The sequence below is a fragment of the Leptopilina boulardi genome, unplaced genomic scaffold (assembly GCF_019393585.1).
Source record: "Leptopilina boulardi isolate dan_hultmark-lab unplaced genomic scaffold, ZJU_Lbou_2.1 LbouV2_48, whole genome shotgun sequence".
Classification (NCBI taxonomy): Eukaryota; Metazoa; Arthropoda; class Insecta; order Hymenoptera; family Figitidae; genus Leptopilina; species Leptopilina boulardi.
This window is the reverse complement of record NW_026137992.1, coordinates 1,291,185-1,313,802: the sequence shown is the minus strand read 5'-3', so window position 1 is coordinate 1,313,802 and position 22,618 is coordinate 1,291,185. Positions and strand designations below refer to the sequence as shown.

Here is a 22,618-nt window from a genome sequence, read left to right as displayed (position 1 = left end):
AAAAGATTGTTTAAAACTATTAAAATTGCCCTTCGAACACAGAATTGACAATTAATATATTTTGTTAAAAAATAAATTCAAAAAATATTCAAAGAATTATTTAATAAAAATTTTATTTTGTTTTTAAAACTATTAGAAAATAACTGAATATGAAAAATATTAAAACTAATTGTTTTCTATTTATTTTTGTTATATAAGTGTTTAATTTTAGTTTCTTTTAAAATTTTTCATTTAAAGGAAAATATATACTTGTATTATTAAAATTTTATATCAACAGTTTTAGTATCTAAAAACGCTTATTTACAACTTTATCAATTAAAAAGTAAATAATGATTTTTAAAAGTATTTTAAGTTACGATTTGTATTTATGCTGATAAGAGTTGAGATTGCATCTTTTATTTTTTAAATCTACATTTAGATTTTTATTGAAATTACAATGATAGGCGAAAGTCAAAGAAAAATGATTTTTTTTTTAAAATTTTCAAAGACAATTTTTTGTACTTTCAAATTTCTTTATTTTCTAACATTTTCAAATACAATTTCATGTAAATATTTTATAACATTCTTCTTGTAGAGAGTTTTATCAACTTCTCATTTAGATTATATTATAATGTATGTTATGTGTGAAGTAGGATAAGGATTAAGGATTATAAGTAGTTTGATAAAAGAGTAAATTTGAAAATTTGTAATTGCAATGTGTTTATTTTATTTTCTATTATAATACTGTATAACATACAAGAAATGCACTTTAGTGAAACCTACAGAACTGGAGCAGTTATCATAAAATCTTTTATTTTTTCTTATCGTTTTTTTTTTTTTTTTTTTTTTGTCGAACTGTCTTTCTTCCTGTGGTCTTAAAATAACGATTGAGTTTTGTCTCTCCGCCTGTTTAGCTCAAAAATAATAAATGTTCACGAGCACTGCAGAGGGCATTTGGTGCTTTATTTTTAATTTATATTTAAAGGACGTTACTTTTTATTCTTTTTCCAGCAAGGTTCGTTTAGTAATATATTTCGTATTTCATATACGTGCACTACTAATTATCACTTTGCTCCCCCAAAATTATGTCATGGTCAAAAAATAAATACGCCTCTTCACAATAATTATTATCTCTTTCTCTCTTTGTAAAAACTAACGCCAGGGAATATAATCATTCGGCTAACGTCCAGGGAACAGTTTTCATAGTATTTCCTTTTCCTCTTTTCATTTTCATTTTACTATCATAAACTAGTATCAAATATAAAAACTTATATATGCCCGTCAAGTTCGCTCAATTTACACGATATAATACCTCTTTTTATATTTATAATATCACTTCGTAACAGTTTGATTGTATTGAGCAAAATAGTAGGTTGCTCAAAATATATAATGAAGGCCTCCACAAAAACACCCTTCATCCTTTCGTTTATTTTTTTTTTTCCTTTTTTTTATGAGAAAACTTTTTTTTGTTTTACTGAATAATTAAACATCGTAGATATTTTGAGATTAAGTGCGACAATTATTATTATCATTATTATTATTATTAAAAAAAATATAAATATAAAAGATTTTTTTTTTTTTCTTTTTTTTTTGACGGATGAAACTCAAAAACGAGTGTTTCAACTCCGCAGGACTTAGTGATATTATAATAATTTTGACTAGATTCTGGTATAGTTTGTTCTCTGGAACATGAAATATACATGCGCAGATAATTGAAAAATTATAAATAAAAATACGTTCCCAACAGGCCTTTGCGAACTAGGTAATGATTTCTATATAATTGTGGAATTTAATAACGAGAGACGATACAAAATAAGTAGACAATTAACACTAACGCAGAGACGCATGAGGTGCTGCACGAAGTAGATCAATACTTTTTTTTTTTTTTTTTTTTAAGAGCATTAGTTCAATGAAATAGGGGCGATGCCGATTCTTTGTGCACACGGTGGTGCGTCTATATTTTTTTTTTTTTTATTGTGTGTGTTTGTGTGTCATACACGTACGAGAAAGGTAGGAGTTAAGCAGTACCATTTTTAACTTCATACACAATCAGGACACTGCAATATGCAATATTCGTATATGTGACAATTACTCTACGCTGTAAAGTGTAAAATACAGACGACACCAAAAAATATACTTTTTTTTTTTTTATTTAACCCTTCCCCTTGACATACTGGTGTGGGTTCTATTTTAATTTATTTTCTTTTATTCAATCGAGAGGACGAATCGTTGCCTTCTTGATTTTAAGGAAAATTTTTTCTTTTTTTTTTAAACTCAAGTTAAAACACAACTTGGAGTGATTTTAAAATATTTCTATATACAAATTTTGAATAAATTGAGTTCATTTTTAATTCGATTATGTACGTATAAAAGAAATGTTTCTCCTTTTAGTTATAGATGCACTATAAAAGAGATTCTATATTATTATTTTTTGCGATTCTTTTTTAACGTAGAAAATACTGGAACCCACAAGATAAATTGTGTTTGATAACTTTGCAAAAATTATTCTAGATGTACATTTAACGTACATCCACCCACTATCGAACTAACGTAATAGTTACAGCCGCGTCCAACAAGGACGGCGTCATCCAAATATATAAAATATAGTAATAATATACAAATAGGTATTTATAGCGTACAGTATGTGAACGTGTACTTGCGGCTGCTAAACTCGTATATAAATTGGCGAGAGATTCAGTCTTCATATTAAAGGAGATAATATTCGTTAACATTACAATATGCGTATTTATCCTTTATTAATAATAAAAAGTTTATGTACGTGATATCACAGCGCTCAGCATTAGTTGCGAAGGTACTTTTTTTTTTTTTTTTCTTCATTTTCTCAGTAATTGTCGATCTCTCTTTTTTTCAATATGAGTCAACTATCACCGGCGTACTGAGGTGCGACATTCACGCATACTAATTATGTTTCATTGACGAAAATAATAATAATATAGAAAAAAAATAAATTAAAAAAAAAAATACATTTTTGAGTAACGCAAGATCAAAAATCTCACACGTATTTCAGTGATTAATAAATTAATGATTTCATATTATATCGTTGTCGAGAAATCTTTGTCAATCACATTTAAGAATATTAGTAATAATAATAATAATAATAATTAATCATAAAAATTAAAATCCTATTTGATTAATGTAGGTACACGAAATTAATGAAAAAATATTAACAAAATTAATATATATTTATATATATATATATAGTAATATTTACGAAATAGACATAAATAGACATATGATAACAAAGAAATTTTTTTTTTTCTATGATTTTTGATCAGACGTACTCGTTTCAATGGGGGTTTTGTTTCTTCTCTTTTTTTTTTTTTTAAAAAAAAGCACGCCTATCTTTCTCATCAGTTGGCGACACAGCGGCAGCGCATTTTTGCACTTTTTATGTGTATTTAAGAGTGTGAGGTGCGACCACCACAGACAGTTTTTTTTTACTTTATTTTTTAATTAACGCTTCTTTTTTTGTTATTATAAATTTTTAGAAAATAATTTCAAACAGCTGTTATATATATTTAACAGTCGCTGTTACGATAAGAGTACAAGTTGCGTCGTACCTATAGCCCCATTATTATAACTTTTTTTAATTCTTATTATTTTTTTTCCCCTCGATATCGACCTATTCTTGGGAGACTCGCAAAAAGACTTTTATCTTCTTCATCATCATCATCATCATCATCATCATCATCTTCTTCTTCTTTTTTTTCCTTTTAATAATCATTTGAATTCTTTTTTTTCTAAGTCGACAGTACATTTCGCAAATACCATCGAGATTAATATGATATGATATACCACATATAAAACTGATGAGATACGTTTCCTATTTTAATCATGATGTATAATAGAACAGTGGGTCTATTAATACGCTACATCATACATATCACAGAACTACGCGTACAGCCTCTATCAATTTTGAAAAAATTTTCTGCTCCATAAATATTGTTTTCAAGGACATTTTAATAATATATCTTCTTTTTGTTTTAGAATTTGCTTCTAGAAAATGGATTTTTTCTTTCTCAAAATGAAATTTCAATAATTTTTTCTTTTTTTAGTGACTTTATTCGATAAGGGGCGTACGCAATGTGCGGGAGCCTCCAGTTTGACTCTCGTTATCTGTAATTTGTTTCATCTAATTCAAAATTAAAAAAATGTTTCAACTTTTATATCCAATAGATTTGTTTTCTTTTCTAAAATAAGGAAGAAAAAAGAATGATTAATTAATTTCTAAAAATAAATGAATAGAAATTTTTAAAATAGACTTTCGATTTTTTCTTTAGAAAAGAAATATTTTTTCATGGCAATTCTTTATGAAATCTATTGTACATAAAAGCGAGTAAAAAAAAAAATGGTACAAGTGTTTGAGAAAAGTCGATGTGCGTTTTGAAATGCATAGACTGAAAAGAAATTTAGGCTTCACAAGGTGCCGTTTGTTAGACGATATTATCGCAAAATAAAAAAACTTTGAACCAAATTCTAGAGAGTTAAAACGACTTGATTTTATTTTTTTAATTTTTGGATCTGGAGGCTCGCAAAAATTAACACGGAGTTGGTAGATCGTGTCGATCATAATTACCAATTTAAACAACATGTTTAATCGCGTTCAAAAAAAATTTTTCTTTTTTTTTTTTTTTAGACGCGTATGGAACACAGTTGTTAGCCTCGCGTGTTGGTAGTGTAGTTTAATATTTTTTTTATGCAGCCTATTAAACATTTATGTATTATATAACAACCTAGACTTTTTACTGTTCGCTAAATTAAAATTGTGGTCAGAATTTTGACGCGAGAAACTAATAAAAGAACACAGGTACGATTCAAGTTTATTTTTTTTTTATTTTTCTTTTTAGCTCGCGACCAGTCTGCGCGCACTTTTTCCCGTCGCAATCTGTGTGTGATGTAAAGCAAGGCCACTCGGTGGCCAATTGCATAAACAACAATCGATACTGTTTCTGTTATATCGTTATTCGTTCTAACAACAAATTACTTTCGATACAAAAATAAGATACAAAGAGCTTTGCTCCGAGAATGCACAGCCATATGACTACGCGCCCGAATTTGTAGCCTCTTTCCCTAAACTTCGGTTCGACCATTCATTCGATTGTCGGGACAGCTTGGAAGATCGTATTTTTTCTTTTTCGCACGATATTTGTCATCTTTTATTTTTTTCCCGTATACGAAAGATCTCTCCAATCGGACTGCAGTTTGTTTTGTTTTTTTTTTTTCTATAGCGGAAAGAAACCTTACATTTATATTATAAAGACGCATTTGGTCTCGTCGCGGATTTCTCTAGAACATGGTCGTTTTCAATTGGGCGCACAGCTAAATTTTTTTTATGCAAAAGGCCTTCGTGTTTCCTTTGTTAAAGCGTCTTCTGTCCATACCCGAGATATAAATAAATTATAAATTATTAATCCTAACCCACCCCCCTTCTATATGTTTCGTGCATTTCAGAAAAGCATACAGGTAGTTTACATAGTTATCGCAAAAAGATTACTATTTAATTACCGTAGGGTCGTCCATCATAATTATATTCGTGGTTCCGACCAAATATTCAATATTAATATATCGATATACCATTTCTACTAACTATCTCTACACCAACTAACCTGGAATGTGCAATTATTGTGAATTCAATTTTTCCCAATCAATTATTATCAGAAATTTTATTTATTTTTTTACTAAATCCTATTTTTGGATTCTTTGAAAGTTTGTGCTTTAAACCTCGCCAAGTTAAGCTTGTTTTTTTATTTTTCTTTTTTCAAATTACAAGCATCATTCCAGAAAAGTATGAATAAAGGGGAAAAAAAAATTAAAACAAAATACCAAGTATTATATTAAGAACATAGCGAAAAAATCTACTATTCCACGCAAATCACAAAAACTTTCATCTGTACGAGAGAATAGGATTTAAAAATTCGAGTATTTGAGTTTCAATTGGCTCGAATCTCGGAAATTTTACCTCTTGGAAGGCGTCACTGTTGAACGGGTGTTGGTGGATAGGGATATCCATAAGGTGGAACAGCTTGGAATTGACCGTAGCCCATTGATTGATAAGCGCAAGCATTGGGACCAGGCGGTGGTCGATTGGTCGGTTGGAAGAACTTGTTGTTAACTAGACTTTGAATGCTGCTATCAGTGGGTCCAGCGGAAGGCATCATAAATGGAGGTGGCATTGAATACATGCATTGTCCATTTTGCCCTCCGTTGAATGTATTTTGTCGATTATTGAAACGACTACCTTGATAGCCAACACGATTTTGATATCTAGGAGCAGATGTTGCTTGATAAGTATTTTGAATACCATTACCATTCGCCTGATATCCTCCAGTGTGATGATAGCCATTGGGTTGCCGTTGTTGTTGCTGCTGCTGCTGTTGTTGTTGTTGTTGTTGTTGTTGTTGTTGCGACTGTTGTTGCTGTTGTTGTTGCTGCTGATGATGTTGCGTTTGCGCTACAGTTGTTTGCTGTTGCTGTTGATAATTATTTTGATATCCATTTTGTCGATTATTCTGATAAGTATTTTGTGGCCGCATCATTTGTCTCTCGTGACCACCACCATTCATTTGGCTTGGTTGAATGATATTATGCTGATTTTGCCAACCATTTGTATTTGGACTGTGATTGTTCCTTGGACTACCACCCATTGAATTATTATCCTTTGAATTGCGATTGTTACTCCAGCGTTGCCTTCCCTTTCCATACTGATGTCTTTGTGAATTTGACATTTCCGCGAGTTGAGGATTGATCACCTGACCAGCTTCTTCAAGAACGGAAATCAATTCTTTCGCTTGACGAGCGTTGTTGGGTGTGAAGAATGCGTAAGCAGTGCCAGCGCTTTGACAACGTCCCGTTCTACCTATCCTGTAAAATAAATTCAAAATTAGCATTAATTCCATTTTTTTTTTTTTTTTTTAATATTCAGAGTGTTATTCATAGCTGATAAGTCTCTAAATATTAATTTTAAAAGAATATATAAAACGATCTATAAATTTGATTAATCTACGATCAATTATAGCTCTCCAAATAAGTGTATGAATTGCAACCATTTCTCTTAAAAACTGAAAGAAAATAATTAACGAATTTAATAAAATCGAAATAAATTATAATTGTTGAAAAAAAATGTTACTAGTACAAAAAAAGAAACTTTTCAAAAAAGTAAAATAAGATATTTAATTTACCTATGAATGTAGTCTTCTGAACTATTAGGATAATCAAAATTAACGACGTATTTCACATCCTCCACATCCAAACCTCGAGCTGCCACGTCGGTTGCCACTAGAATGGCAGTTTTTCCCGTTCTAAATTCAGATAGAACATAATCACGTTCAGGTTGTGATTTATCACCATGAATTGCAATTGCTGACCATCCTTCACGTTTAATTGTTTTAGTAATATCATCAACCTTTTTCTTAGTTTCAACAAAAATAATTGTTTTATTTCCGCGTTCGCATCCCAATTCCCGCAATAATTTCGATAATTTAGCTTCCTTTTCATGCTCTTGACATATATCAATGATTTGTCGAATATTATGATTAGCGGCTAACATTAGTGAACCAATATTAACTTGAATATAATCATTAAGAAAATCTTCAGCTAGTGCTTGTACTTCCTTGGGCCAAGTGGCAGACCACATAAGCACTTGTCGATCTGGTCTTATTTGTTCAATAATTTTTCTAATCTGAGGCTCAAAGCCCATGTCCAGCATTCTATCGGCTTCATCGAGTACAAGATAAGTGCATCTTCGTAAATTGGTCGTGCCTTTTTCTAAAAAGTCGATCAATCTTCCTGGAGTTGCAATGCAAATTTCAACACCACGCTCCAAATCTCGTGCTTGAGGTCCTTTTGGTGAACCACCAAAAATACAAGTGTTACGGATTTCTAACGATGTTCCAAAATCACGTGCAACCGTTTGAATCTGTTGTGCCAATTCTCTTGTTGGTGCAAGAACCAACACAAGTGGACCCTCTCCTTGTTTCAATTTTAGTTGACATTGAATGTGAATGATTGCTGGTAATATATACTAAAAAAAAAAAAACGAATTTGGTTAATTTTAAAGTAACACAAAATATTTTATTTTAAATAATAAGGTGCTTACGGCTAAAGTTTTTCCAGATCCAGTTTGTGCAATTCCAACCATGTCTCTGCCGCTTTGCGCAATTGGCCAACCTTGAGCTTGAATAGCGGTTGGTTCTTTAAAGCCCTGCTTTAAGATTTTGTCCATAACATAATAAGGAAAATTGCTTTCCTCAAATGCCTGTATTGGAAAGGGGATATTTTTTCCTTTAACGGTGATTTCCTTTTCTACTCGATATTTGTTGACTTCTTCCAGAGAACGTTTAACTACATAGGGATTTGGTGTGTATAAATTTTTATTAATATAAGGTAAATCACCCAAAGTCCAATTTGGTTTCTTTAACAAATCACCTGGCATCTTTTTCAAATTTGATTTCTTTGAACTATAATCAGTTTGTTGAGTTTGTTGTTGGCTGTTCCAATAAGTTCCACCCCCTTTCCGGTTGCCAAACTCTCTGTTCCCCCTGGGTCTGAAACTTTATTTTTTTACAAAGTTTATTATACACTTGACAATAAACATCTTAAATTATTGTGCTACAAAATTATATTTTTCATTACATTTTATCACAATAATTTAAGATTATAATTTTAATTATTTTAATTTTATTATCATTTAAATGTCAAAATCAATATTGTGTTAATTTCATAAAATCATTCGTTTAAGAATCCGAATATCAAGTGAAAAAAGCAATATAAAGCATTTTCTAGCATTCCTTAAATAATTTGATGTTTCAAATAAAACATTTACGATATGAATCATTAAAAATATAGAAAACATTTATTATTTCTGTGAAACATATTTTATTCTAAAAATTCTGAATGGTTTGTATGAAAAGAATTTTATCGATTTTCTAGTAACCCCTAAAAACGTTATTAAAATATACTAAAAGAATTCTTAATAAAATTTGATAAAATTGTCTTTTTTAAATGCGGACGTGCAAAATATTTAATTTACAACTGTACCACAGATTTGTTAACATTACAGTTATAATCATTTGCAATTACGTTGTCAAAGAACTTGCATAATTTAACACAGAAAAATTTTTGGAGTCAATAATAATTTAGAAATGATTCTCTAGAAATTTATAGGATAAATAACAAACTCAAATAAAAAAAACTATTACTATTTATTATAAATAATTGTCAAAAAAAAAATTTGATAGGTAAAAATAGTTGAAATATTTTATATATGTAAAATATAACTCGGTTATTGTTAATTGATTATAAAAAGCAATTAATATTCTGGATTCTTAGACAAAGAATGTCATTCTCGTATTTGACATGAATAAATCTTGGAAAAATTTTGCAAAGTATCGACGTTTGCACAAAATGGCCGCAATAGAATCATTACGGCTGCGGACTCCAATTGTAAGCTACCCAGCCATTATCGATCGCAAGCAGAATCCTTTCTTTTCGAGAATCAAGAAAACCCATGGGATACAAAATTTATATCTACATATAAAGTACTTACGAGGTTTGATTGGAATATCCGTTGCTGTACATGTTGCACGGATCTTTTTTTTAACTTTTTCGAGGATTCACGATCTTTTTTTTCCTCGATGTTTCCTAGAAAAATTGTGTTCGTCCGTGCCAATCAAACCTGTGAACAGAGTAAAAATTCACATCTGATGAAATGTTCTCACGGGAAATTCTTCTTTTTTTTTTTTTTTTTTATTTATTACTGGAAATTCTATTATGTAATATTTTCGTGTATCTAAAGTAAAACGTGTTAAATAAAGAGTGAAAAAATGCTGATGAAACTTACCAACAGAGCCCGGCGAACAGAGCGTCAATGGCTAACAGGCACTGAGCGCTGGGAAGACGGAAACACGAAACGGGCACCGACGGGCAACTGTGGGCATCGTCTGGTTTTCTTCATCACGTGAACATTTGCAGATTTCACGTGATCATCACCGACCAATCACAGCTCTTGTTCATCTGACATAGATTCTCTCCGCCAATCGGTAACCTCCATACAAAATCGATTATTTCTTTTTCCCTTTTCCCAACTGAGTTTCCTATTTACCCCTTCCATTTTTAATCTTTCACTTTATAAAGATTAATTATTGAATTGTAAATAATAATTCCGAAATTAATAATATATTAGTAAATATTAATCTATGTTTTTGGCTCGTAATTTTTATTTTATTTTATTGCATTTTAAAGTTAATTTGGATCTTCACTGACTTACGTAGTATGATTTTAATTTTTATAGTTTCTACCTATATTTAAAAAAAAATTTTAATTATGAAACTGCACAAAACAAAATGATAGCTACCGTATCGTGACAAAAACTTTAGCTCTGTGAAATTTCTGATTAAAAATATGTCGTATTTTGTGATTTTTAAAAATAACATTTGTATAAATATAAATTTTGTGTATATTTAAATATTATGCGCCAAGAGACCACTAGCGCATCTACAGTTATTGAGAAGAAGTTCACTTTTTTATTTATAAATGAAGATAATTTACTTTATTATATTTAAACTACTCCAATTTTTTAAAACATTATTTTTTTTATTAATTATTAATAATTTAATTATAAAATATTAAATTTTTATTCTTATATTCCTATCCTAGTTAATAAAATATACACAGGGTGATCATTAAATTATTCACCCTACTCCAAAATTTCTTTTATCATTTTCTAAATATAAAAAAAAACTTTTTAAGGCTCTAAAATATGATTACTCAGTATTAATACCATTAAAATACATTTACAAATTAAATTTACATTTTCTATTATTAAATATACTATTAAAAATTTAATAAAGTAGAAGAATTTTGAAGACTACAAAAAAATAATAATTAAACAATTAGAATGGGTTAATAAATAAAACATCAATAAATATTCTACTTAAATTTTTTTTATTATGACAGAAAAACGTCAAAAGACGAAAATTTATTAATTGTCACTATTCTTTGCACTTAATTACACATTTAATCACAAAAGTTTTATATAAATGAGAAATAAGGAAATTAGTGGTCACGTATTTGACACAGTTTGAACTAATAAAAAAAAATTATATAAATACAAATAAAAAATTTAACTAAAAAAAATCTTTTGTCATGTCAATTTAATTATTATGAAATTCTTCAATACTGTACAATAATGGTTTCTACTTTTCTAAATACAGAAAAATCTGTATCTCTGTATAAAAAAAGGAATGAATATTACAATATAATCGTTGAATTAAAAATTATTCTATTATTGAAGAGCTTCATATTAAACCTATTATTCAATTGAAGCTAATTTTAATATACAAATTATTTGAAAAATCCAAGATTTCACGTCATGGTATGTAAAATTTTGATGAAAAATTACAATTTTTAAATATTATTTTTTTTTTACAATTGTTTTGCGAATAACATTAATACGTTTGAAAATGTTATCGACGTTATCATATTGTGGTAATTTATCACAATATTTTCATCGTCCACATGATGATGATGATCATCTTTCACTGCTCCAATAGCTTTTGCCAATAATTTCTGTAAATATTAAATTTCATGAATTATATAAATATTCCGAAAATTACATCCTATCTATTCATTAACGCATTGTATTAACTTATTTGTAATTATATTTTGTTATTGAAATTGCGAATTTTTAAATAAGGAAAATTTAATTATTTAATTTTTATAGGTATTTAAATTTTTTTTTTTATCTAAATTGATAATAATAGTTTATAAAGGCAAAATAGTTTTTTTTTTTTTTTATTAAAAATTCTTTTAAAAAGGATAAATAAGTTTAATGGAATAATGCAAAAGCACGAGAGCTTTTCTATTTTAAGAAAAGACGCACTTGTTACTGTTAGCAACAATATTTAAATAAATATTTTATTATTGCACATAATAAATAAATAAATATAAATTATTTGTAAAAAATGTAACTTACATAAAATTACTTCTTAACTCTAATTTTTGCAAACTGTTCATGCACTACAAAATTTTACATGCAACAAAAAATAAAATAAAAGATCTCTAAAAATACAAAAAAGGAATTTAATGCAGGAAAAAGTAAAATGGAGTGGAGAAAAAATACAATTTGAAAACCCTCAAGTACGTCAACCCTTAAAATAAAATGGTTTTTGAGGAATGGAATGGATAAAGGGAAATTATTCAATTTTAATTTGGTTGATAATTAAAATTTCGACAATCTCCTCTCCTGATTTCTGCAATTGAGAAAAATTTGTGAGATTATAAAAAAAAGCATTTTTACTTTCATTGGTCAAAATTTCTTTATTTTTTTTTTGTATTAATTAAATTAAAGGAAAAATTCAATTCATATGATTATATTTGAAAAAATGTATTATTTACTATTTCATTTAAATTGTTCATTATATGAATAAAAAATTTATAATATTAGTAAGTATATATAAAATAAAGGATTTACCGAATAATCAAGTCAAAACTAAATTTCATTTAAATTTTATTGCAACTGACATGAAAAAATAGATACAAAACTAAGTTTTTTAATAGAAAAATTAAATAAAAATTCCATTATTTACAATTTCTGATAAATTAAAGAAAATATTTTTAAAAAATAGGTAGGTACTGTTTTATGATAATAGACATCGATGAATTTGTTCTTTTAAAAATATAAAAAAATAACTGTTCACGTAAAAATTAAAAACAAAGTTTAATCAAATAACTAAACTATTTAAAAATATATTTAACAACCTACTACGATTTAAATAAAATTATACGTTACAGTGCAAATATTAATTAAGGGGGCCACCCATAAATTACGTAAAACTTTTTTTACTTTTGAAAATTTAGTTCCCTCCTTTTGATTTGATTTTGAATACAAATATTCACAATAAAAATTATCTGTTATGTAATTTACAGATATTGTCCATTAAGGAGAAGCCTAGTTTAGAAAAATCATATTTGGTTCAAATTTAAAAAATAATAAGAAAGTAATTGTTTGTATAGTTCCTAAGGAATTTTAAATTAAGAATATTTCGTCTTCACAATAAAAATAAAAATTATATATTATTTAAAAATATTTATATAGAAAAATAATATAATTAATCTTCTCTCTTGTCAGTGTGGAAAATTTCTTCAAAAAAAAAAAAAATATTTATAATAATGTAAAATTATAAAACTAAATATTTTACAGTAAGTAAACATTATTTACAAAAAGAATATATTTATAAATAAATAAAATTTTTTAAAAATTTAGAGTAGAAAATAATGTATACTTTTTTTTTTAGAGTTTTTGAATTTTCGAAACAGGCTCCCCTTTTAATAAAAAAAAAGGATAATAAACATGTTTTTAGATTTTGCTTCTTTGCATCATGTAACTTATTGCATCGATGTCTTAAAAACATGGCCCCCCTCCCATTACACGATTTTAATCGCCAAGTCAATTTTGACTTTTATTTCACAAAGACTGAAAGTATTAAAGATTATTAACAACATTAATGTTATAATATTATATTATATATATTATAATTTTGTTGTAAATTAGTTTGATTTCTAATAAAAGGGGATGAAAAAAAGTGTCGAGAACAAGTCTAAATAGACTTGGCGATAAAAATCAGGAATATCTAGACAAACCTTGAGAGCACATGGCAGTGCAGGAGTAGCGCTGCTAATGATGAATGCCATTGATGGGGTGCATGGGTGGCGGAGGCGGCTGGTAGTACGTCGAGGTAGGCAACGCGTTCTGGTAGCCACCCCCGCCTATGGGGGGCGGAGAGGCCATGTTCATATTAGGCCCACCCCCGAGATGACGATAAGGTCCACCCAAGTTCACTCTCGGTAGAGGGGGAAGTACCCCAGTAAAGTTTGATCGAGGACCCGTAGCACAACCCAAAATATTGATAGGATGGGAGATTGTTTGTATTGAGGCGGAAGTTGGTCCGCCACCCATTGGAGGAAGCGGAGGTGGCGGTTGTTGTGGAAGTGGAGGTTGTTGAGGAAGAGGAGGTTGAAGGGGAAGTGGCGGTTGTGTTGGCTGTGAGTATCGTGGTAAGGGAGGTGGCTGTCGGAGATTTGGAGGAAGTTGACAGAAAGTTTGTTGTGGTTGCATTTGAGTTAATGTGGATTTATCGTTTGGAGGAGGTGGCGGTGGAGGTGGAGGAAGAGAAGGTGGCAAGGGTGGTTGTATGTTTATGTGAATATTTTGTTGTTTTGGAGATGGCGTTGATGATGGTGGTGGTGGATGAATTGTATTGGAAATTGGAGTTGCCATTAAATGAGGAATTGCAGGACGATTGGAAACTGGAGGTGGAGTTTCAACTGAAGAGCCTTCACCACGAGGACTGTCTGACGACTTGCCTGTGCGATTAACAGGACTGCGACTGCGAGAATAACTTCTGCTGTAACTTCGTCGACTTCTTCCATTTCGTTCCCTACTGTAGCTACGACTTCTACTTCGTGAATAACTGCGTTCTCTGTCGCCACGTCCGCCTTTCATTCGCCACCGATTTCTACCACCTGCAATAATTTATTTAGAATCATCAATTGTTTTCGAAATAAAAAGATAGTTTCAAATTACCTCTGTGTCTAATAAAACCACTGCCTCTGCCATCGGCGAGTTCTAGAAGCTTTGGATTGATCACTTGATTAGCTTCTTTTAATACTTGTATAAGATCGTTTGCTTTATTGGAATTATTGGGCGTAAAGAATGTGTATGCTGTTCCTGTTTTTTGTCGACGTCCAGTCCTTCCAATACGATGTACGTAATCTTCCGAGCAAGATGGATAATCGAAGTTGATTACAAACTTGACGTCTTCAACGTCTGAAATTAATATAATAATATTAGAAGCAGATATATTCAATTAAATATTTTATGATCTTTTGACAGACTTATGATTATTCGTATATAAAAAAAATGTTACAATTTATAACACAATAGTAAGTTTTTTAAAAGTAAATATTAGTTTGTTTTTTTAATAATAAAAAATTTTTATCTCCAAGAAAGTTTCTTTTCATTTTTTTTTAGAAATAAATTTTTCGAAATACCGAATTCTATAATGTTTGTGAAATTAAAGAAAATTTCTTGGAGAATATTTTTTTTTTATTTTTAGTTTTAATCTACATTTTATAGTTTTAATAAAAACACAAACTATTGCGCTTGTGGCTATAGTTCCTTTCGATTAAGAAAAAAAGTGAAATTTTTTTTTTAAATATCTGATAAAGTTAAAATTCTGTTTTGTAAATATTTTATAACAAAAAAATGAAATGAGAAAAATTTAAAAGGAACTAAAGCCAATTGTAGTAATGCTTATTCGTATTGAAAGAGATTAGTAGAATGAAATGAATTTGAAAATGATAAGTGTTGAGGAGATAAGGATTGAGAATAAGGAAAAGGATATTTATATATATTTAAATGTAAATATATATTTGAGAAGAAGAAAACAGAGTGTATAATAATGAATGAATGTACAGGTGTTATATATCGATTAACTTGATTGGAACTATGTATTCATACTAAAATAAAGCAGTGGGCGAGTGTCGCTAGCAACGTACGGGCTGAGCCTGGCTGTTTGCGCTTCGCTCCAGCTACAGCCTCCGCCGCTGTTGCTTTAGGGCTCGCAAGAGGCTCTGGCATCAGCAATCATGCCACCGCCTCTCATTTTGAACCGCTGTCAGGTCTGATAAGCTCGAGTGGCCACAGTGTGGTGGAAGGGAGATTCTGACTTTTTCTGGCGCAACACCGACTTGGGCCAGAGACCAGGTCTGCGATTTGGTGAAGTGTGGGACCAACGTCCGGTACGTAGGTAGATAAAGTAGGGGCCCGAGATTAGGCCCAGATTTTGGCCCGTGTTCACATTACAATTGACGATTAGAGGCACGCGCAGCAGCCAGCGCAGACAATGCAAACCAGTGTACACCACCGAATAATAAAGAGGCAGCGGAGCACACCACCCCCGTTTGCCATTTGCTTTGCATTACCCGGCGTGGGCCTGCGCGCAATGTGCCTCTGCAATCCAAACAAACATGCAGCCTCTTTAGTTACCTTCACATTGATTCATTTTTCAGTTTCTCTTATTTTACATACTCTAAATTTTATAGTACTATTACATCTTTATCTACAATACACTTTTTTCACTTTCAAAAATTTATCTCATCATCATGCATTTATACAACACAGAGAAATCAAAATTAAGGGAGAATTTTACTTTTTTAAATTCTTTATGGTTTTTAATATATGCAAATTTTTGTTATGTTATTTTTAATTTTGATGAAATTTAACCATAAGTGTATTGTAGTTATAGATATATGTTTGTTAACTTAATTCCATTTTTTTCACAAAATTTTAAATAAACATTATTTATTGTATATATGGTGGATCCACGCCATTTAAACATATTGTCGACTGTGGACCCCCCATATATAAAAAACTAAATTTAAATCCTTTTTTAAAAATTCGTAATTAAGTTAACAAAACTTTCTGCACACTATTATAACTTTTCAACTGATTTTCAATATAAGCATTTACATCTAAACAATTTGTATTAACATATTAAAATTTATATATATACAATATCTAAAAATTTTTTCAAGAAACGAAGCAATTTTAACTCTTGGAAAATTACACAAGAATTTAAAACTACATTTTCTCGACATATAATTTATTTATCGTAACTTAGAACATTCACGATAAAATTATTTAAATTTTTAACAAATATTTTAATTTAATTAAATTTTTAATGAAATTATTTTTACTCACCAAGTCCACGAGCTGCAACGTCTGTAGCCACTAGGATTGGTGCTTTACCGGACCTAAAATCTTATTTAAAAGAAAGAAATTTAAAAGTTAATATAAAAAAGAGAAAATAATTTATATATAATAAGAAAAATTAAATTTTTCATTCAATTTCTTTTACCTTGTAAAACCCAATCTCTTTCTTGTTGTGTTTTATCACCATGTATACAAACAGCTGGCCATCCTTCACGTTTCATTTTTCTAGTAATTTCATCTACCCTACGTTTCGTTTCAATAAATACTATAGTTTTATTCTCCTTTTCTGCCATGATTTCTTTTAAAAGAGTGCTTAGTCTGAAAGAAACAATTAATAAAAAAAATCAAGTACACAAAATATATTTAAAAAAATTTCTCAAAAAAAAAACTCACTTTGACTCTTTTTCATAATCCTGACAAACGTCAATAATTTGTAAAATATTATGATTTGCTGCCAACTGCAAAGAACCAACATTAATTTGTGCATAATCCTTAAGGAAATCCTCAGCCAAATTTTTCACTTCTTTTGGCCATGTAGCGGACCACATTAATGTTTGTCTATCCGGCCTTATTTGTTCAATTATTTTTCTAATTTGCGGTTCAAAACCCATATCTAACATTCGATCAGCTTCATCCAAAACTAAATAAGTGCATCGTTTTAAATTTGTTTTCCCCGATTCGAGGAAATCTAATAATCTACCCGGTGTTGCAATTACTATTTCAACACCACCTTCTAAATCACGAATCTGAGCATTTTTCGGTGCTCCACCGTACAAACATGTATTTCTAATTGCAGACGATCGTCCAAAATCCTCAGCAACTTGTTGAATTTGCTGTGCCAATTCTCGTGTTGGAGCTAAAACAAGAGCTATAGGTCCATCCTTACGAGAAAGTTTTGGCTGACTATTAATGTGAACAATTGCAGGAAGTACATATGACAAAGTTTTGCCAGATCCTGTTGAAGCAATTCCCACCATATCTCTTCCGCTTAAAGCTATCGGCCATCCTTGCGCCTGAATAGAAGTTGGTTCTTTGAACCCTTGTTTCCTAAAATAAAAATCAAAAATATTATAAAAATTTTAATATCAAATTCGGTAAAAAAAAAATTTCAAAATTAGAACAAATGAAAAAATTCAACGTACTTAATTTCTTTGATAACGTATTCGGGAAATCCTGCTTCCTCGAAATAAAATACAGGATTAGGAATACTACGCCCACGTAGTGTAATTTCTTTATCACTCCTGTATTGTTCAATAATACGTGGATCTCGATTTTGAACCACGTCACTTGGAATATAAAAGTCTTTTTTAAATGGTTCAAGACGGCTTAGATCCCACTTGGGCTTCTTTAAATTTGCACCTGGCTGATTTCGTCCTCCTCGACTATTTCCTCCCCTATCACGATCACGACCACCCCCCCAATTTCTTCGGTCTCGTGGTGAACGACTTCTGGAACGAGTGCGTGACCTGCGTCTTCTATCCCTATCTCTGCTGCGGCTGAGATAAAAATAATTATTCAAAATTATAAAACTAAATTCAAATAATCAAAGTAGCATTGCAGCAATATTTTTTAATTAAATTTTTATCTATAAAATTAGATTAAATTAATATTTTTAACTTTTTTAAAAAAAAATACAAAAATTGTTTTTATTAAATTTTAATTAATTCTAATAAATTATATTAAAATTTAAAAAACTAATAAATAAAAATAACTGAAAATTTTTTTAATATAAAGTTTAAATTATAACTGCTTTTTTCGTTTCACATAATTAAATAAAATTAAATATATTGCATTACAACAGAAAAGGTTTAATATAAAAAAAAAAAAAAAAAAAAAAAAAAAAATGCAAGTAATCATTTTAAACGCATAATTTCTAGGAATTTATTTCATGCTCCATTATACACTTAATATCGCTAAATTACATTCACTCTAAAATGCTATAAATAAATATATTGTTGGAATTGTTATAAAACAGAATGAGTTCATTTGTCTTCTGTTACTATTGTTTAGATTGAAAAAAAATTATCAAGACGACGAAACAATTTTTTATAATAATTACACCGAGATAATTATATTGAAACAATATCTCCTTTCTCTTCTCAGAAAAAAAAGAGAAATAATATTATGTACTACCTTAACAAATGATATAACTTTCAAAATCTTTAATGCAAAAAGAGTGATTAACAGTTCCATAAAATTTTTTTTTTTTGATGAAAGGTATGTAATTATTTTTAGAAGTAATATAATAGATAATAAGATGCATTTTGGAGTAAATTGAACGAACAAAAGAGAACATAAACATGACTTGAATTTAAGGTTATGTTTATCATTATCATATTATTTTTAAAAAAGTACAAATTAAACAATTGTTTTCATTAGATTTTGTTTTACTAATAAATAATAGAAAGTAACTTTTATCTTTGAGGTTAAACAAATGCAACAATGTATAAATTTTGATCAATTGTAGTCACTTAGTTTTTAAAATACAAGCGATTCAGAGTAATTTAAAGAGACAACATTCTCATTTAAATTTTTTACAGTGTTTAATTATTATATGTTAAGATAACCCATTAATCTATTAATAATTTGGAAAATATAAGTAGAGGACGGTCAGTAAAGCATTGATTTTTCGCAGACGCGAGAAATGAAGATGGTTGCATTCTTACCTTCTATAACGTCCCATTGTAATTTACTTTACAGATACCTCCACACGTAATGTATAACAATAAATTTAATTCAACATAAATTCCACACACAATAATTGTAACTATTCGCACTAAATTAACATTTTTTAACAATATTACGCGAATATAAACGAGCTAAAAGAAATAAACCCGCACTCTTGTGCAGCCATCGGCGCTATAGAACGACAAGCGCGTCGCCACCAGGGCCGTCTAATAGGGGGAGAAATTTTTATTTCTCAAATAATTAAAAAATTTCCCAAAATAATAAATACCTGTATAATATAATTCCAAATAATTTAATTATTATATAGATAGAATAGTTTTTAATTTAATTTATTTATGTTATTGTGAAAATTAAACATTTTAATAATTTTTTTAAACTGTATATACACAGGTGTATGAAGGGTTGCATCCTCTCACGATGAGGAATATTCGTAAAAGTACGTTAGACCATACATAATGTGTTCAACGAAAAATCCACACTTTATTGTTAAAACTTTGTTCATTTTAAGTTGTATAATTTGATAATCTCTATCAAATATGATATAGATTAGTGAATCAAAAAACCAGTGACATCAACGTTAAATTCATATTCAATGTGTGGCTTAATTTACGCTTGTATCAATATGAGTCAAAAGGAGAAAAAAGTTCACGAAGTTTACTTTAATATATTTGTTAAAAGCGATGTTTAATGATCCTCCGAAGTTTAATGTAAGTATAAACACAAAAAAATAAAATAATTTATCATATTAGAGCATATAGAGTAATGAATATATCATACATTTAACAATTATATATATATTTTTTGTATTGAGGTTATGGCGTCATAACGAATTTGTACGTTATAGCAAATTTTCTAATTGGCTGAATTAAGTGATAATTTTTCAGCAATTTATAATTAATTTATAACTAAATATTTATTAAATTCTGTTTTCATTTACATCCATTTCATTAAAAAGTTTTAAACGGAAATTTATATTAAAAATTTTAATTCATTTTTAAATAGATATTTTGAATCAATTCCGGCACATCGAATTTACGGAAAGAATGACTGACGTGTAAAATTCCCTGTAGCAGAAGTAAAATCAAGTAAGTTTTAAAATAATTTTGGTCTACCTTTTTAAACAGTTATATATTATATAATAAATAATAATAATAATATTTCAAAAACTACAGTTCATCCCTGGGTAAGGGGTGAAATTGATTAATCTCGCAATTACCCAAAATTTTTTAGTGCAGCAAATGTCATAGCTGCTTTTGATAGGTTATTTTATGCTGATTACGAATCCGCAAGTGAAAAATGTCTATCAATTATAGTTTTTGAGAAAAATATCCTCGTTTTGAAAGTAAAATTTAAATTATATTAAAATCGATTTTATCAAAGCCCACCTGGGAAATAGCAATTTGCAGAGGAAATAGCAATTTTTAATTATTGCTCTAGTGAAAGTAGTCCCCATTAGATCTAAAATGATTGAGAAATTTTTTGCGAAATACCAGTAAAGGACAGCTTTCGCTGACAAGATAATGTATAGCATACAATCTCTCTCTATCAGCTGCGCAAGAAACTGTTGCTGGCTGGGTAAATCGATTTTTAAAAGATTTCAAGTCTCTAGACTCCAGAAATTGGATTATGTCTATCCAGCGAATCGTAGAATGCACGAAAGAAATTTCCTGTAACTTTGTTGAAAGTTTTTTTTTTTTTTTTTTTTTTTTTTTGCAAGCTTCTGTTGTTTTTAAGTTAATGAAATTATCCATATTAAAAAAATTACTGCAAGTTCTAAGTGCTTCCTTACTTTCAAAGAATAGTAAATCGCATGTCTCATTCCACCAAGAAGCACTGATTTAATGATATTTTATCATTAAATATCATCCATTTTCCAATGGCTGATATTAGAAATAAAAGTTTTTGTTTTAGACTGGAGGAAAACTTTAATCATTCATATCTTTTTTACAAATTAAAATTAGTAATAAAGAACGGTGGGCATGATTATAAATCAAAAATCAATAGTTAGCATTATTATTTTAAAACATTTTATTATATATATTTAATTTTTTGAAAAATTTTCATTTTTCGAATTAGCATTTCACACCTTTATTTATTATATCACCTATTTATTATACAAAGAAATTTTTACTTCGCGGAATTTTAGGTACCAACTTTGTATTTTTTTATTTTAATAAATAATTTTTTCTTTAGTAGTGGTTGATCAAAATGATGCCAATATAGTTTTGAAATCATTAGTAATTTCTTGCTTGTAGTGCTTAGTATTAGTAACTGAGAATGGTTGTAGAAACAATTGGTAATTTATTGCATGTAGTTTTTAGTTAGTTGTTACCAATGGTTGTAGAAATCATTGATAACTTTTGATTGTAGCTTTAGTTGTTATCAATGGTTGTAGAAATCATTGGTAACATTTGCTAGTAGTTTTGTTGTTACCAATGGTTGTAGAAATCATTGGTAATTTTTGCTTGTAGTTTTAGTTGTATAGTTAGTTGTTATCAATGGTTGTAGAAATCATTGATAACATTTGCTTGTAGTTTTAGTTGTTATCAATGGTTGTAGAAATCATTGGTAACATTTGCTTGTAGTTTTAGTTGTTGTCAATGGTTGTAGAAATCATTGGTACCATTTGCTTGTAGTTTTAGTTGTTATCAATGGTTGTAGAAATCATTGGTAACATTTGCTTGTAGTTTTGTTGTTATCAATGGTTGTTAAAATCATTGGTAACTTTTGCTTGTAGTTTTAGTTGTAGTTAGTTGTTATCAATGGTTGTAGAAATCATTGGTAACTGTTGCTTGTAGTTTAATTGTTATCAATGGTTGTAGAAATCATTGGTAATTTTTGCTTGTAGTTTTAGTTGTATAGTTAGTTGTTATCAATGGTTGTAGAAATCATTGGTAACTGTTGCTTGTAGTTTAGTTGTTATCAATGGTTGTAGAAATCATTGATAACTTTTGCTTGTAGTTTTAGTTGTTATCAATGGTTGTAGAAATCATTGGTAACATTTGCTAGTAGTTTTGTTGTTACCAATGGTTGTAGAAATCATTGGTAATTTTTGCTTGTAGTTTTAGTTGTATAGTTAGTTGTTATCAATGGTTGTAGAAATCATTGATAACTTTTGCTTGTAGTTTTAGTTGTTATCAATGGTTGTAGAAATCATTG

General features: G+C 29.0%; 2 protein-coding genes and 1 long non-coding RNA gene across 6 annotated transcripts in view; 1 reads left to right on the top strand and 2 right to left on the bottom strand.

The window, feature by feature from the left end:
• Nucleotides 1-682: 682 nt before the first annotated feature.
• On the bottom strand, nt 683-9,993 carry LOC127289581 (uncharacterized). Of its 4 annotated transcripts, none has more exons than XM_051317582.1 (6): nt 9,839-9,993; nt 9,545-9,673; nt 8,425-8,549; nt 8,096-8,340; nt 7,179-8,020; nt 683-6,861 (listed from the first exon to the last, which is right to left on the bottom strand). In XM_051317582.1, exons 2-6 carry the CDS (start codon nt 9,574-9,576, stop codon nt 5,973-5,975), a joined length of 2,133 nt encoding a protein of 710 aa, XP_051173539.1. In that variant the 5' UTR covers nt 9,577-9,673; nt 9,839-9,993; the 3' UTR covers nt 683-5,972. The 4 variants fall into 4 exon arrangements, with proteins under 4 accessions (XP_051173539.1, XP_051173540.1, XP_051173536.1 ...); XM_051317583.1 differs by having other exon boundaries at nt 8,425-8,543; XM_051317579.1 differs by having other exon boundaries at nt 8,096-8,549.
• Nucleotides 9,994-10,922: 929 nt separating this feature from the next.
• LOC127289580 (uncharacterized) lies at nt 10,923-19,655 on the bottom strand. The gene is made up of 8 exons (XM_051317578.1): nt 19,438-19,655; nt 17,914-18,267; nt 17,165-17,818; nt 16,917-17,089; nt 16,760-16,819; nt 14,582-14,824; nt 13,639-14,520; nt 10,923-11,565 (listed from the first exon to the last, which is right to left on the bottom strand). The coding sequence occupies exons 1-7, from the start codon at nt 19,452-19,454 to the stop codon at nt 13,673-13,675; spliced, it is 2,349 nt and encodes a 782-aa protein (XP_051173535.1). The 5' UTR covers nt 19,455-19,655; the 3' UTR covers nt 10,923-11,565; nt 13,639-13,672.
• Nucleotides 19,656-19,905: 250 nt separating this feature from the next.
• Nucleotides 19,906-22,618, top strand: part of LOC127289588 (uncharacterized) — a 73,745-nt gene continuing 71,032 nt past the window's right edge. The window contains exons 1-2 of the long non-coding RNA XR_007844199.1: nt 19,906-20,166; nt 20,462-20,544. This is a non-coding gene — a long non-coding RNA (uncharacterized LOC127289588). The remainder of the gene's footprint in view (nt 20,167-20,461; nt 20,545-22,618) is intronic.

Bases quoted from the DNA above. Each gene is read 5' to 3' on its own strand.
- LOC127289581 (XM_051317579.1), bottom strand. From the start codon at position 9,576: ATGTACAGCAACGGATATTCCAATCAAACCTC. The intron at 8,550-9,544 runs GTAAGTACTTTA...AAAAAAATAAAG, and splicing joins GGATATTCCAATCAAACCTC to TTTCAGACCCAGGGGGAACA. The intron at 8,021-8,095 runs GTAAGCACCTTA...TTTTTTTTTTAG, and splicing joins GATCTGGAAAAACTTTAGCC to TATATATTACCAGCAATCAT.
- LOC127289580 (XM_051317578.1), bottom strand. The intron at 14,825-16,759 runs GTGAGTAAAAAT...TATTAATTTCAG, and splicing joins CGTTGCAGCTCGTGGACTTG to ACGTTGAAGACGTCAAGTTT. The intron at 14,521-14,581 runs GTAATTTGAAAC...AAATTATTGCAG, and splicing joins TGGTTTTATTAGACACAGAG to GTGGTAGAAATCGGTGGCGA.